Genomic DNA, 15,872 nt, shown 5'->3' with positions numbered 1-15,872 from the left:
TCGCCACACAGTGGTCTGGAGAGCAGGTGTAGTTATTTATTTATTTTTTTTACACACACCAGTGAAGAGCAAGACCCAAAACACTTGACAGTTAGTTAAGATGCTACATTAATTGCCGTGACTAGTTTAAGATGGTATCTGAAACTCCAAGAGTTTATTTGAAGTCCACCTTTCCTTCCAGCTCAGCATCCAGGGCTGCCTGTTGCATGCACATACACACACAAAATGCAAAATGAGTTACAAAATGCAAAACTATTTCATTTAATCACAAAAAATAAAGGTTTATGTAATGAAAGAACAGTAAAATGTACCAGTTCTCTTTTTGCCTCTTCAATTTTAACGCGAGCAAGGGCTGGACTCTGTGGAGGAACAGTGCATTCATAACGTCTCTGGTATTACAGGAAGACCAACACGTCTTTGGCCATCCCCTGTACGAGATACTATTGATCTACCAACTACCTTAGAGTTTTGTGTACCTATCCAATGACAGTTAAATATGAAAAACAATCTTTGCCCATTTACTCTTTAAGGGCTGGTTTCCCAGATCTATATTACACTCATGTCTAAATGTCAAATGCATTTTCAATGGGGACCTGATCATTGTCATTGCAATTCAGCCAAAGAACAGGTTCAGCAAGCTGTGCTTTTTTAAAAATAACAAAAGTATGATGGTATACAATAAACAATCTTGCATCACTTTACATATTCTACAGAATATGAGAGAAAGAGCATAGGCATGAACAACAGAGCACAAGCTCTCTGAAGCCTCGTCTCATCTTACTGGGCTCAGATCACTGTAGGGCTCCAATTTCTTCACGAGCGGCAACATTTCCTGTTTTAGGGCTGTGATTTTCTGCAAATACGCAAGGAGAAAGATTTAAAATCGACAACAAATATGAATGAGAGTGCAACTTGAGAGGCCTAAATTGACATGAACGGCCCTTTCACATCAGATCTAGGAATGCCTACACTTGATACAACTTTCACATCAGAAGATCTAGGAATGCCTACATTCGATACACTTTTCACATGACACCGCTTACACTGATATTTTAAAGTAGTGTTTTAGGACATCGATACATGTGTTCTGAGTATGGAAAATGGTTTATCAGAACTTTCGCTGCCCTAAATATCTTTTGAATATCGCAAGTTCGAACCAGCGATAAAACTACAATGAAAACCGACCCGTGAGAGAGTCAGTCAAAGAGAAATCAAGCGGTCCCCATTATGCCTTTAAACATTAAATAAGCATCTTCAGCAACTGAAGATGATGTGGAGACTGACGAAAAGGGTGTGAAACCCGCACGGATATTCATAATGGAGGTCGTGTCCATCGTACCTCAGAAAGCTGCAGAATGGCCTCATGGGTAAGAGAATCTTGCATCTGCCTAGATGCCAGCTTGTCCTACAGGAACACGCATGCATGTGTACACACAAAGCAGTTTCCTTCATAAATTATCATCATGGTCAAGATACACACTTAATATACCAGTTAACACATTTAAATGAACATTCCATAGTCATTGCAAAAAAAAAGCAGCGAGACCTCCCAGGAAATAATTCACAAGTGCACCTGTGCCATCTTATTTCTGTAGATGAGGTCTTTGGATTTGTTCTTCATGAAGTCCATATTGAGCAGCCTTTCCTCTGCTGTAGCAGCCTCCACCTGCTGAGCTTGTATGGTCTCCTTCAGGTCCCTAACACAGACGCTTTGCTTGGTGACATGCGCAATGTCAAAGTTAAACAAGCTAAATTTCTGTATTACTAAGTCTATCCTACTTAACAGTCCTTACACAATAAGGTGCATTTCTCCTCCTCGGTTAGAACTACATTTCCCAGCCTCAGCTATAGCAGGCGGGTATAGGGCCCAAGCTTTTGTCGCAGCCAGGAGGTGACATAAATCAAATGTTTTGGACTGGCTGCAACACAAGTCAGGACCAGGGACCCGCCCTTTGTGAGCAAAGCTGAAATTGCTGGTATAACAACAACGATAAATAAATAAATAAAATCTCTGCCCCAACACCATCAGACCAGGGAGTTTTCACCACTGGTCTTCAATCAAACCCAGTGTCTAAACTCACTGCCTGCAGGCTGAAGTCTGGAATGATAATGTTGATCTGTAGGGTGGGTGTGTTCTCCTACTCTTGCAGTTTTTTCTGGAGAATCATCATGTCAGCCATCTTCCTCCTCACAGCAGAGAGTTCCCGCCCCAACCTCCTGTCAGTCTTCTCCGCCTCAGCCAAGTCATTGGTCAATTGATTAATTGCAGGGACAAGGCTGCAAATTCACTGGTGATTAATAGTGCTCCACAGCTGCACAGCAATCTTAACGTAATATTAATGCTTTGGGGGAAACTCCACCCTAGTAAATCTGCTCATTTGCAAGTGTGTCCGGTGTAAATGTGTGCATTACCTCCCCAAGGATGTGTCTTTAACTTTAAGTGTCTCAGCAGTGCCCTCTAACACAGACAGCAGGTCAGAAGTAAGTTTCGAATCACTTCCGGGTTGCAGGCCCACTCCCTGAAATAGCACTTCCTGTAAGTGGGCGCCTATAATGGAGGGCAGTAGTTTAACTGGTTAGTGTCTCGGTCTGACGCTATCGCCCAATAGAAATCTATGGACTGCGGACACCGGTCTCAAGAGCTTGGGATTCATGTTCTGTGATTTTTACTGAAGTGGTCAAGGTCAACGTGTCAAATCTGTGAAGCCGCACAGCTGCAAGAGGATAAACAGTACCAGAGGATCTGCTTCCATGGTTACATTTATATTTTTTGGCATTTAGCTAATGCTTTTTCCCCTCCAAAGTGACTTACAATTATGACTGAGAACAATTGCGAGTTAAGGTGGCAGGGCTTGAACTGGCAACCTGATTACTAGCCGAGTATCTTAACTATTAAGGTACATTTAAGGCACCACTGCTGGAAGTCAGATGTACACAGGCATCATCGCTGCTTTTGGTTACTTTATTGTACATGTTGATCAGAGAATAAAAACACTCCTTTTTTTGGCTCATGCCATTACATCTGTGTTTTGGTACTCATGAAAGCGAAGACTGAAGTGTGCATCCTCGGTGCACTTTCTGGAAATTCACACATTAGAGTTACACCCCTAACAGCCTAGATAAACAACAGAATTAGATAGCCCTTCTGCCCACCAAGTCGGGAACATGTACGTTAAGCCAAGGAGTCTGCAAGTCTTTAACTTTAAGAGCTACACTGGGCGTGACTTCACCTTCGTAGTTCAATAACAGTCTTTGTGGGCTAAAACTGAAACAGTTCCCTCACAGTTTAGTACCATTTTCTATGTATTATGCAGCCAGAAAAGGAAAGCCACTTTTGTTTCAGGTACAGACATTTTAAATCATATGTATATGGCCCTAAACTGACCTGTTTGTGAACTGGAATATTACACAGGACAGGAAATGGACCCTTTTGGTCTCTGGTGCCAAGTTTCTTTAACCAGCTCTCATTCTGTTTTGTTTTATACCCCATCATATGACAGTCTGTGTGTTTTTGCTGCAACGATATGACTTAGGGGTGCGTGTGCTATTTTTTTTAAGAGTGATGTAACAAGAAAAAACAAACAAAACACGTGGCTTGCGGAAATATAGCAGATGATAAATACCGCAAGAGCAATCCCAGTGTGATTCGGACCATTCTGTGTTGTCCTTTCTGGTAAATTTGGACACAAGATTTGTCAGCCAGTCAAGCCTGGCCATTCAGGAAGAAGTCTGACTTAGCTGTCTTTACTCCCAGAATGTGGCAACGTTTAGCTGTTAATCTAAAGGGGCTACAAACGGTGCTCTGTTATTAGTAGATTCTACTTATTCCTATGGACTCGCCCTTTTCTCTTTACGTTTTTGCTTGCAACTCTTTTGTGACATTTTTTTTGGGATGGGATTTGACTCGGCTAGATGGCAACGACGTTTTTCCATTTCCATGAGTCATTTAATGAGCCACATGTCATCGACACCGTTTTCACATTGATGACACGCTTTCATACACAAGTTGACAACGCATCTGATGTAGGTTGTGAAATCCCTCCTCTTCTGATTTACAGCCCAGCCACGGGTTCTTAGATCAACTTAGCTAACGCTGCATTTTCTCAAAGAAGGGCTGGGGAAACAACAGACAACGGACAACATCCGTTTCAGGGCAGCCGGCCGTAAGAGGCGCGGTCCTTACTCTCGCCGCCGTATTCCGCAGCCTTCCGTGCGTGGTCCTCCGCCACCAGCGAAGCCTCCTCGCACCGCAGCTCGCTCACCGCCGCGAGCTGCTCCAGGAGCGCGATCGTGCGCGTGTTCACTTCAAACTCGGGCGTCGCTCGCTCGCCAAAGACCGTCGCGAGCCAGCGGTTAACCTGAGCCAAATACCACACACGATAAAGTAAATAACAACAATTAAAAAAAAGACCCTACTACATTAAAACACACATGCGAATGCCCGTCTTAACCTAACCACCGAGGACACGGCGAACTTACCCTCTTGTTCTTTTCGCACATGCTTTAAAACTGTGAAACTTTGGCGGAACTTTAAGGCTTGGTCTGAAAATAAAAAACAATTTAGCCAGGTATCCCGCCACTGGTTTCGTGCGTTTCTTCTTCCGGGTTTGAGAGCGACAATGTAATTGGTTGTCTGAGAAACGTGGTGACCAGTTAAAATCGCAATCGTGCAGGTGCCCGCCCATTCTCTTACGCGGGCCTAAAAGAACTGTAGATCCTCAAATCATTTGCTGCACCGGGGGCGCCTGTAACGCTCGATATAAAAATGTGGACAGATGATTTGAGATTAACCAAAGGTTTGTGAATAATGTGTCTATCCTGAAGATGCGTAATTAGACAGTAAAGGTTCCCCCTATCTTTCCTGCTTGAAAGCGGTGGCCCTTAAGTCGAGTTCTTATTTATAGAGCACCTTAAAAGACAAGGGTCAGCCAGCATACTTTACATTAAAATCGAATTATTTTAACCATATATGATAAAGTAATGAAATAAAACAGATATAAACATAGAATAAATGAAACAAAACATAAAACCCACATCTGTATTTGCTTTCTGATTAGGCTAATCTTGCCAGGCTCGCAATGCACATATGCAAAGTGTATATTTAAAGAGTATAACGTGTAAAATGTATAAAATGTCGTTAAAATGTCATTAAAGTACTTAATAAAGTACTTCAGATTAACACACATCACCAGTGCCATAAATACATGCAAATCGTCTTTAATGAAATGAGACTGCATACTTTATAGGCTGTTTTGTTCCAAGCCTGCCAACCTTTTGAACAGCTCAAAGTACAATAACAATTCCTTTCCGCAACTTGCAAGATCTACAACATATTTCTTTTCTTTATTTTCCTTTCTTCTTCTTCTTTTTCTTCTTCTTCTTCTTCTTCTTCTTCTTCTTCTTCTTCTTTCTTTCTTTTTTTTTTTTTTTTTTTTTTACAAGTTGCCAGAACAGGGCATGACCAAAAATATGTGTTAAGTTGGCAAAGGTATTACAACCCCTTTCACAGCTTGTATCCAGGTTATGGGATATTTCGGCCAGTCTCGCTTTGGAGAAATGAGCTCCATGTAGAACTCTGAATTGTAATACGCTTAGTTTTGCAGAAGAGGCGCTATAACTCACTCCCTGCAGAGCACAGTTCCAGTCCATCCCTAATTCCCTCCCCCAGTCTGCCCTAATTTTCACAAGGGTCCTGCTTTTAAGAGAATCAATACAATCTTTTATCCTCTAAATAAATGCTTGGGCCTTTGTGGTAGTTCTATATGTACTCTGGGCCTCTTCTAAATAAATGGAGTGAATATGTAATCTATACTCTTCTTGCTCTATGAATTATAACTTCCACTCATAACTACAGTGGATTGAGCTGAGGAGTTTTCATCCATGTTTCATCCATGTTTCATCCATGAAATGCAAGTAGGAACCAACTTATTTTTAAACATGTGATTAAATATTCCCATTTGACCTTGTCAAAAGCTTTCACTGCGCCCAGTGAGACGACTGCCGTTGTGGCGTCCCACTGGTGTCCTTGTGGGTCAGAGGTCAGGCAGGGGTCAGTGGTTGAATGAGGGTCCCCGCTTCAAAGACATTTTGTAGCCTGCTGTGTGTCAGCTCCTGATCTGCTTCGGACAGGTGGATCGAGAGCATCACCTCATACGTTTGTCGTTTCAATCACTGTTCGTTTCACTTAATGAATGATCCAAAATGATTTTATGCTATTACTGTAGTTTAATTAGACCATAATTAGATCTGAGGTGGAACGCTTCAATAAAAGAAGAATTAAAGCTAAAAAGCACAGGCATCGTGACAAGTGGCACTTAACAAATTTATCTGAGATAGAGAAAGGGAGAGAGGACTGAACACGTAAGTGGTGCCTCTGGATGTAGGTACTCATATATATAAATCTGACTCATGAATCGCAACTCATCTCACAGAACATAGGCTTTCAAAACACAGCCTTCGATATCCTTATTACCATTAGCAAATGATTGCTAATGCCAGTCACTTGACCACTTCTGGAATACATGGTTAGTTTAGGAGTCATACATATTATTATATTATCTCAACAGCGCGCTCTTGTTTGTCTTGCTGCAGTTTTAATTTGCAGGCTCTGCTCATCTAGAAGGTTACATCATTATTCAGCTGCGATCTCAGGTAGAAGGTTACAGCACTAATATACAGAACTCAAAATCCCTGCAGGTTTAGATGGGCAGTGTGTAAGAGACTTGTTATACATTTTGTTAGATTATCTGATGAGAAGCTAAAATAAAGAGAGAACCTAAAAAAAGCCAAACTTGATATTTTGGCACTTTATCTGTCACAAGATGTGGTTGGATATGGGTAAAGTAAATTACAAAAGAGTCATTCAGACTTTGTTGGTTTGTTTACTTGTTGTCATGAGGCCCTTGGTTCCAACCCGTATAGCCGGTAAGTGCGGCCATGAGTTGTACCACTCCTGTGCCTGTTTAAGTTTCACACCACTAAACATGGCCAGCCATCTCCTCTGTCTCAGGACTCTGTGAAATGTGAAATAACATAAAGGGATATTTACTAATTGTGCACCAGGTGTATTTATTATAATTTTTTTGTGTGTGTGTGTGTGTGTGTGTGTGTGTGTGTGTGTTGAGGGGCACAGAGATGTGTTAAGAAATGTCTGACGTCCATAATGTACAGCGCGTGAGCTCCTCAGCTATGTGTCTCTATAAGTGATATAGGAAATTCTGCAGGGGTGCATACAGGTTTAACTCATTTCATGAATGGAGCCCAGAGGTGGAGGTGGAAAGCCTTGGGGTGATCGGAACAGTGCAGTCTGCAGCTGGGAGATTGAAGCACATAAACTGATTTTTTCAAAACCTGATCTTAACTGTGTTTCACATTTTTAAAAGATATCTCAGTGGCACTTTACTCTCTATTTCAGCATTCCCTTCACATCAGCAAAAATGACTGAACACTACTGTTGCTGTGGCCGGTTAAGAATACATGCACTTCGGCAGAAACCTCATTAGGCATTGTTTGTGTTGCCTGAGAGCCAACAGGTGAATGATGTTGAGAAGGTGAGGAAATGATTTAAAGCATTTTCATAAACACTGTTCGGAAGACAGTGAATGATTCGGGAATGGAACCCTCAATTACTCTTCCGTGAACACAAGAAGAAGACGCTACACTAATATACAAAACTCTAAATTCTCTGCAGGTTTAAAGGGATAGTGTGTAAGGTGCAGCAGCATCTAGTGGTGAGGTTGCACATTGCAACCAACTTAACACCCTTACCTCACCCTCGCTTTCCAAGAGTATGTGTGCCAAACTAATTCTGGAATGAAAGCATCATCTATAACCTCATCAAGTATTATGTCAAGTGATAAGGCTACATAAGATAAGATATTTAGTCTGAAAAACATTCGGTTGTAGCTTCCATGTAAGATACTTGTTTTGCATTGTGGTAGCAATATTATTATTATTATTATTATTATTATTATTATTATTATTATTATTATTATTATTATTATTATTATTGACATTTATATAATGTCTTTGTCCAACTCAAGGACGGTTTTTACACACAGAAATCAGCTTTTACAATCACTCACACACCGATTATTCCTAATGCATTGCATGCTACTAAAGGTATCATTAGCGAAGTAATTGCAAAAGCTATCACAAATTCAGTGTTCATTTATCACTGATGGCTACATACTATACTGACTGGAAACTATACTGACTACCTTTGTGATAAAAGACTATTCGGTCCATATCATCCACATTTAAAAGGTTTACAGTTGTAAGCACTTGATTTGCAGGGTTAGTAATTTCAGGAGTAAAATAGTGTTTACAATTAAGGCCTCACTTAAAAAAAAAGAGATGTGCCCTTTATTGCTGTGTTGTTTCATTCACGGAGATAAACCCACAAAATAGTTAGTTATATATATTTTTTATTTCTAGCCTAAAATCAGAGTTGACAGGATCTAGTTGCTGGCGCTCGTAGCTCTTAAATACTTAGGTGAAACACAAAAATATTTTAATGCATTAGCACTGGATAGTAAATGTAATAATTTGTTGCGTGGTTTGAATACATGAATTGATTGATTTGACGAAATATGCACGAAACATGCCGAAAACTTTTCATTTCTAGCGTATGGGATGCCCCAAACTCCTTCCGGGTCCCGCTGACCTCTGTATATGAGCTTTCGCGTGTCCTCCATTTGCTTCACTCAGCTCCAAGCGCTACAGCCGGTCGGTGGAGGGGTTTAAGTTTAAAAATCTTCACGTAACATGCTTTCTGTTCGCATTGCGGCGGCCGTGGTCCGCACCCTGCCTCGACGGGCCGGTTTTGTAAGTCGCCGTGTCCTTTCCTTTTGTTTATGTGGAAAGGTTTACCCACATCTGGTGGTCTTTGGGTTCTGAATGTCGGTTTATTTGTAAATGGCGAGTGCGGGCAGTTGCATGCCGCCATCTTGCAGCCGGAGGCCTGCTGTACCCGTCGCTGTTGGGCTGATGTATAACGCTGGCTATAGTTCAGTGTCTGCTATGGATGCATGAGGTCCAGTCTTACTACATGTGATCAGTGTCCGCAGTCTTGTGACTTACCTTGGAGGTTTGAACGCGTTGTGCCAAATGAATGACATTTCCTGTTGAAGGTCAGGTTTTAGCCAGAAATGGGGCCGAGCTACTGGTGTAATAAGCTAAGCTAGTTAGCTACCCATAGTCGGCTAACTAGCTAGCTTACATTTATTTTGTCATTTACGTCTTTGCAAGACCCGTTGTGTTGTAATTCCACGCCTAAGGTTAACATCTAGGCTAGGTAGCGTTAGCAATCCCTCTGGGTTGAATGGATATTTGTCTGGTTTTTAGTCCACTAACTGACATGCTAGCTAGCTAGATGCTGACCGTATTCTATGTTTCTCGCAGCAAGGGAGCCGAGACGATGCCTTCATTGCCCTGCAAATGGGGCATTTGAGACATTTCACTGTATGTACGACGTACATGGATGGCTTTTTAACGTGATGACACGTTGTCATCGGTGTGAACAGATCAGTATAACTTTGAGCTGCCACGACGTCGTTGCTAGTCACGGCACTTGAAGGTCAACAGCCTGTGCAGCCTCTCGCCGGTGAATCGGCAGTAATCTTATTTTGCAGAGCAACAGCTGCACCGTACAGCTTTGTTCGTTTGGAATTCATCAGGAATGTATTTCATTAATAGGTTTCCAAGAATGTAGCTGCTGCTTGCGTTGGGGCAAAGAATCTTCATACCGCGACACCATGGATGCAGAAAATAGGTAGCCTAGTGAAACGTTTTCTTATTGAAGCGTATTTTACGTGACACTCCCTGACATCAATTTAATCTGGCTAATTTTGACCTTTTTAGAACATTGTACATTTGCCCGTATGTAGGCACAGCCGAGGTTTCCAGCATCCTGGAGCAGAAGATCCTGGGGGCGGACACCAGTGCAGATCTTGAGGAGACCGGCCGAGTGCTATCAATCGGAGACGGTATTGCCCGTGTGTATGGGTTGAGGAATGTGCAGGCCGAAGAGATGGTGGAATTCTCCTCTGGCCTGAAGGTGAGTTTGTTTGCTTCAGTTTCTTGAAGGTTTTGGTGGATTCTTGTCCTGTGGTCAGAATTTGGTTCCCTTTCTGCCCCGTTGTATAGAAATTTTACAGTGGTTGGCTGTGTTTTCTCTAGGGTATGTCTCTGAACTTGGAGCCTGATAACGTTGGTGTTGTGGTGTTCGGTAATGACAAGCTGATCAAGGAGGGCGACATTGTGAAGAGAACCGGCGCCATTGTGGACGTGCCTGTTGGGGAGGAGCTCCTGGGCCGTGTTGTTGACGCTCTGGGAAATGCCATTGATGGCAAGGTGTGCTTGTGACTTTGACTTTTGGACCAGACTGAAAGGGGGGGGGGGGGGGGCATTTCAGACATTTCTTGAATTGGCACAGTGAACCATCCTGGTCTGTGTTTAGTTTGAATAACCTCCCTCCCTCCCTCCCTCCCTCCAGGGTCCTCTGGGCAATAAGCAGCGTAGGCGCGTTGGACTGAAGGCGCCCGGCATCATCCCCCGTATCTCTGTGCGGGAGCCCATGCAGACCGGCATCAAGGCCGTGGACAGCCTGGTGCCCATCGGGCGTGGCCAGAGAGAGCTGATCATCGGGGACAGGCAGACTGGGTATGGGGTTTGGCGAAATGCGTGCTGGGTCAGGAAGGGTGGGTGCCCTGGCCAGACGTTCTCTAGCAAGTCAGCATTATGGCGTTGGCTGATGGTGTGGAACAAGGGTACCCGGGCTTGTGCAGACAAAATCCTGATACTTGGTCCTTGTTCCTCAAGGGCTGATTTCTGCATGATCCACACTGTGTTTACCAAGACTGCATAAGTGTGGTGTGCTATGGTGGTCTAATTTCTAAGTGACCCCAACCGCTAAGTTTGAACTGTGTATCGAGGCTGTTGAGTTTAGGTTCAGCTTCCATCTAGGCTTCTGCCTCCTCATTCAGAATTAATCTTTGTTGCCAGGTAACACTATATATCAGATGTTACGCTTGTTTCTCAGGCCCAAAAATGACGCTTCGCTCAATTTCCAGCAAAACTGCCATTGCCATCGACACCATCATAAACCAGAAGCGGTTCAATGACGGCACTGACGAGAAAAAGAAGCTGTACTGCATCTACGTGGCCATTGGGCAGAAGCGCTCCACAGTGGCCCAGCTGGTCAAGAGGCTCACCAACGCTGATGCCATGAAGTACACCATTGTGGTGTCAGCCACGGCCTCGGACGCTGCCCCTCTGCAGTACCTGGCCCCCTACTCTGGCTGCTCCATGGGCGAGTACTTCAGGGACAACGGCAAGCACGCCCTCATCATCTACGACGATCTGTCCAAGCAGGTGAGGCCTGGTGGTGGCGGTTGGTACGGGGAGCATGTCTGCCTGCTTTTAAGAGTTGAACACTTCGTGCATTGCCTTTACGGTAAATGGAGCTGTTGGAAAGGAATTGGCTTGGGCAGTGGTTAACTGGAATATTAGCCAAGACAGTGTTGCCTCTGGTACTTTCCTGAGAAACCAGTGATATGGTTTCTGTACATAAAATGGAAGCTATTCTGACAGGCAGCAACATTGATGTAAATGTTGTCTATTCTTTATTGGGGGGGGGAGGGGTGGAAGAGTAATTGTGCAAGACTGTTGACCCTTTAATTCCCTTTTTTTTTTTTTTGGTGCCTTTTAAACAATGCGAGTTGACTTCCTTCATGCCCTTTGTGGCGCACGCCCCTGTCTCACGCTTGCCGTGTTCCGCAGGCTGTGGCCTACCGGCAGATGTCCCTGCTGCTGCGCCGCCCCCCTGGCCGTGAGGCCTACCCCGGCGACGTCTTCTACCTGCACTCCCGCCTGCTGGAGAGGGCCGCCAAGATGAACGACAACTTTGGGGGCGGTTCCCTCACCGCCCTGCCCGTCATCGAGACCCAGGCCGGTGACGTGTCGGCTTACATTCCCACCAACGTCATTTCTATCACTGATGGGCAGGTGAGTGAAAGCTTCACATTTTCTTTGGATCTCTGCTTATTCAGTGTGGTGCGTTTACATAAATGCCCGTTGTTTGTACTGTACATAGCTTAATAGTTTTTGGGGGTGGCAAGTTTTTGCCTGATTTAAGTGGAGTGCACGTGTCTGGGAAGACCAAGTTAATATAACTTAAGGAATCTTTAAGGCCTGTGTGTTTTAAATCATGACACAACTCATTCTACCGTCCTGTGCACAGATCTTCCTGGAGACGGAGTTGTTCTACAAGGGTATCCGCCCTGCCATCAATGTGGGTCTGTCTGTGTCCCGTGTAGGTTCTGCTGCCCAGACCAGAGCCATGAAGCAGGTGAGGTTCTGTTGCCATGTGACAGTTGAACTGGCCTAGAAAAGCTCTGCTAATCAGTAGTGGTCACTATTTAGCGAAAGCATTGGTTGGCTTGATCAGGTGTGTTGAGGTTTGGTTATGAAATTCTGCTCAAATGAGCTCTCTGGGAAGAGTAGGATATCTAACTCCAGTGTCTTGATAAAATGGCAGAATCCACATTATGCTTGATGTAGAACTTCCTACAGTGCTGTTGTGTGTGTCCATTGTAGGTGGCTGGTACAATGAAGCTGGAGCTGGCCCAGTACCGCGAGGTCGCTGCCTTTGCCCAGTTCGGTTCTGACTTGGACGCCGCCACCCAGCAGCTGCTGAACAGGGGCGTGCGGCTCACTGAGCTCCTGAAACAGGGACAGTATAGTGCGTATCAGTGTCTCTCGTGTTGTATGACGAGAACCTTTGCTCCAAGTTGTGCAGTGTTTGGATGTCTAACATGTAGACGAGGCACTCGGCCATTGTTCTAAAATTGGGCTCTTCATGGTGGGCAGACAGCTACGTTGTGATGGTACTAGATGTTGAACCTTCCGGTATAATTTGAAACCAACACATTGACTCCTTAATGTGTCGTGATTTGAAGATCGATCTGTATTTTGAAAAGTTATTAGTCATGTGAATGTCTTGACTTATTAAAAAAGTCAGTCATCGGGACCATGTGAGATTCAGCCCAGTTCTGTAGCGAGACCTTTAGATGCTGCAGCCCTTGGTCGTGGCCCCATCACAACCCTGAGATTGCCCAACCTTTTGACGGCATTAAAGAAAACCCCTCTGCGTTTTGTTTCTTCCAGCTCCCATGGCCATTGAGGAGCAGGTCACAGTTATTTATGCTGGTGTGAGGGGTCACCTGGATAAGATGGAACCCAGCAAGATCACCAGATTTGAGAAGGCCTTCCTCCAACACGTCCGCAGCCAGCACCAAGAACTGCTTGCCACTATTAGGTAACCTCTGAACTTCGTATTTCTCCAGAACAGTTCTCAGACCAGCCATTCCTGCAAGGCCTTCACATCTATATGTAACGCACAGATCATAGCCGACACGTTTGAATGAATTGTTGTATAAAGACACTGTTTGAATGTTCTCATTCAAGTTTTGTTGTGCTTGCCAAGTGAAAATCTGTAGTTGCACAAAAAAAAAAAAAAAAAATCCTGCTCTTCTAACCTAATTTGCATTCTATTTTAGGGCTGATGGAAAGATCTCCGAGGCATCGGATGCCAAGCTGAAGGAAGCTGTGCTCAACTTCTTGTCTAGCTTTGAGTAACGTTTCCCTGTGTTGCTCCTGTCATGTCTGTTTGCATATAGTGCTCCCAGGTTTAAGTTTATACAAAAGTCAAAATTCAAGTGGCACTTGAATCCTCAATGTACATAAGTCTCCTAACAGAGAATAAAGTGTTCTACTCCATTTGTGCTGATCTTTTGATGTTTTAGGAACGTGGGCCAGATGTGGTCACTTGTTGTGGTTCTTGATGCAGAGGGATCTCTTCAGTGTAAACAATAATCAAATTACCCATACTGATTTGTCATAAGCATAAGGGAACCATGTAGCAGTATGCGGTTATGGCTAAACTGTGGCACTACCTGAAGATGTATGTACTGTAGATAACTGGGATTAAAGTTGTCTTGCATCCACTCTTGGACCTAAGCACTATATAGTTTGCCTAATGTTATGCTGTAGGCCACCGCAGAGAGAATATTAATTGATTGGAACTGAATTCAGAATTAGCTAGTCTGCTGTCATGTCACTGAATACTGCTGTGATTTTCCTTAAGGGCAGTAGTGAAAATGGCTCTCCAAAAACCAATTTGTTGGAAGTTCAGCAGTACTTTCAGCAATGTTACCGTTTAGCTGGGTGAGGGTCTTCCTGAACATTTAGTGTCGCATATACTAACCCCAGCACTACTAATAATGGCTGCTGTGTAGGCGTCACTGCTTACGTTAGTCATGTGTGTTCTCTATGGGATACTGTATTAGACTGTTATGCAAGGGTGACTGTTTCTGGCTGTGGGGTGAATAAGGGCCCTCCAGAAACAGCAGGAAGTGATGTCCTAACATGACATGATTGGATGATGTAGATGCAGAAAACCACACTGCTCAGACAAGTATTCTAAAGTGATGGAAACATGCAGAGGAAGACAAGTTTATATTTATTTTTAATAGATGTACACTTGGGTTTGGATTTCCAGAACTATGGACCAAGTGAATTTTAATGTCATTATAATATCTAAAATCAAGTAGATAAAAGGAATATCTAGATCATAAATGCCATTTATAGATATACAGTGTAGTCTCACTAAATTCTGTGTGCCAAAATATAGTGCCACTTTATTTAATCTAGTCTCTAAAACATTGCACAAACTTGAAGGGGGTGGAAAGACCTCAGATGTGTTTCTGAAATTTGTGTGAAACGTTATTCTTGGGAATTTCTTCATTTCAAGTAATGGTCTATGTAAGCTTTTTTTTTTTGTACAGTTTTCACCAACCAGATAGAAGTGATGTGTGTCAAGTAAATGCAGCCATAACCAAATATTTACATTTAAAACTGATCTGAGATCAGACACCACAGTGCAGTAAATCACATTTGAAAGAAAAAAGGAAAAACAAATGAGTGCATTGTGGACAGAGTGCAGACAGTGACTTAGTATCTGAACCAATACGTGAGTCTCAAAAATGCTGCCGTGAACTCAAAAGCAAACTACTAGAGCGCAGGAAGCTGAACCGTGCTCGTGAATGTGAATTCAAGCCCCTTGAAACGTGGCAGCGGTGTGTTGTGAAGTAGTTAAAAAAATCTGAGGCATGCTTTCTCTCTGTAGTGAAGAACTCAACCAATTCCTGCTTCAAGATCTAGAATTCTAAAACAAATTCTGTAGCTCTTACATGGCGTTGTGTTCTAGATGTCTGGAGCTTTCCAGAAAGGTGTGCTCAAGTCTGGTGAGGGGGACGTGGTCTTTACACCCAGTACTGTTTGGTTGTGATGGAGGGTGCGTGGTGTCTGGGTTTAGGAAGGTGGTTCTGTGTGACGTAACTCGGGTCGTAATAATCCCATTCCAGAGCAGACGTCCAGGTTGTCCCGGGGAATCCATCGCTGTCCGCAGACAGGATGCGCAAAGACACACCTACATAAATATTTGCAAATATTCACAAACTATTTGCACACACCTGGGCCTCAATCGCAATTCAAAATTAATACGAAGGAAGAAATAACCTACAGGTCAATGCCATTTCTAAAATGCCAAAAATATCCAACTATATCCAGATATCCTAACCTGCCGTGACACGGAAGATCAACTAGATTGCAAATCGCTCATGTTCAAGGGTCTAAACTTATGTCATAAAGGCCATTGTTTAAAAACCAAACTATAAATAAGATCCTTAAACCGAGATGCCGGACTACAGTTTGGCCGCTTTTAATTCCACCTGCACTGGCGCCAAAGTCGCTGTCCAGGCCGGATCCGGCAACCGATGTGCTGGCGGACGCCGCAAAGCAGGACTCTTGCG

General features: G+C 43.5%; 3 protein-coding genes across 3 annotated transcripts in view; 1 reads left to right on the top strand and 2 right to left on the bottom strand.

The window, feature by feature from the left end:
* Nucleotides 1-16: 16 nt before the first annotated feature.
* Nucleotides 17-4,604, bottom strand: haus1 (HAUS augmin-like complex, subunit 1). Its single transcript, XM_027032403.3, has 9 exons — nt 4,480-4,604; nt 4,184-4,358; nt 2,413-2,548; nt 2,143-2,277; nt 1,574-1,697; nt 1,340-1,405; nt 782-853; nt 312-359; nt 17-199 (listed from the first exon to the last, which is right to left on the bottom strand). Exons 1-9 carry the CDS (start codon nt 4,498-4,500, stop codon nt 155-157), a joined length of 822 nt encoding a protein of 273 aa, XP_026888204.2. The 5' UTR covers nt 4,501-4,604; the 3' UTR covers nt 17-154.
* A 4,067-nt stretch (nt 4,605-8,671) lies between these two features.
* Nucleotides 8,672-13,779, top strand: atp5fa1 (ATP synthase F1 subunit alpha). The gene is made up of 11 exons (XM_027030225.3): nt 8,672-8,826; nt 9,697-9,772; nt 9,888-10,057; nt 10,180-10,353; nt 10,496-10,662; nt 11,073-11,373; nt 11,782-12,006; nt 12,242-12,349; nt 12,598-12,742; nt 13,168-13,318; nt 13,560-13,779. The coding sequence occupies exons 1-11, from the start codon at nt 8,767-8,769 to the stop codon at nt 13,636-13,638; spliced, it is 1,656 nt and encodes a 551-aa protein (XP_026886026.1). The 5' UTR covers nt 8,672-8,766; the 3' UTR covers nt 13,639-13,779.
* A 735-nt stretch (nt 13,780-14,514) lies between these two features.
* Nucleotides 14,515-15,872, bottom strand: part of hwa (huluwa) — a 2,599-nt gene continuing 1,241 nt past the window's right edge. The window contains exons 2-3 of the mRNA XM_035521728.2: nt 15,792-15,872; nt 14,515-15,490 (exon numbers count right to left, since the gene is read on the bottom strand). The exon at nt 15,792-15,872 is cut by the window's right edge and continues 103 nt beyond it. Coding sequence (XP_035377621.2) covers nt 15,324-15,490; nt 15,792-15,872 — 248 coding nt within the window. The 3' untranslated portion in view covers nt 14,515-15,323. The remainder of the gene's footprint in view (nt 15,491-15,791) is intronic.

Source organism: Electrophorus electricus, chromosome 21 (assembly GCF_041902795.1).
Source record: "Electrophorus electricus isolate QZ-2024a chromosome 21, ASM4190279v1, whole genome shotgun sequence".
NCBI classification, from domain to species: domain Eukaryota; kingdom Metazoa; phylum Chordata; class Actinopteri; order Gymnotiformes; family Gymnotidae; genus Electrophorus; species Electrophorus electricus.
Note: the sequence above shows the minus strand (reverse complement) of the source record. Positions and strands in the feature narration are given on the sequence as shown.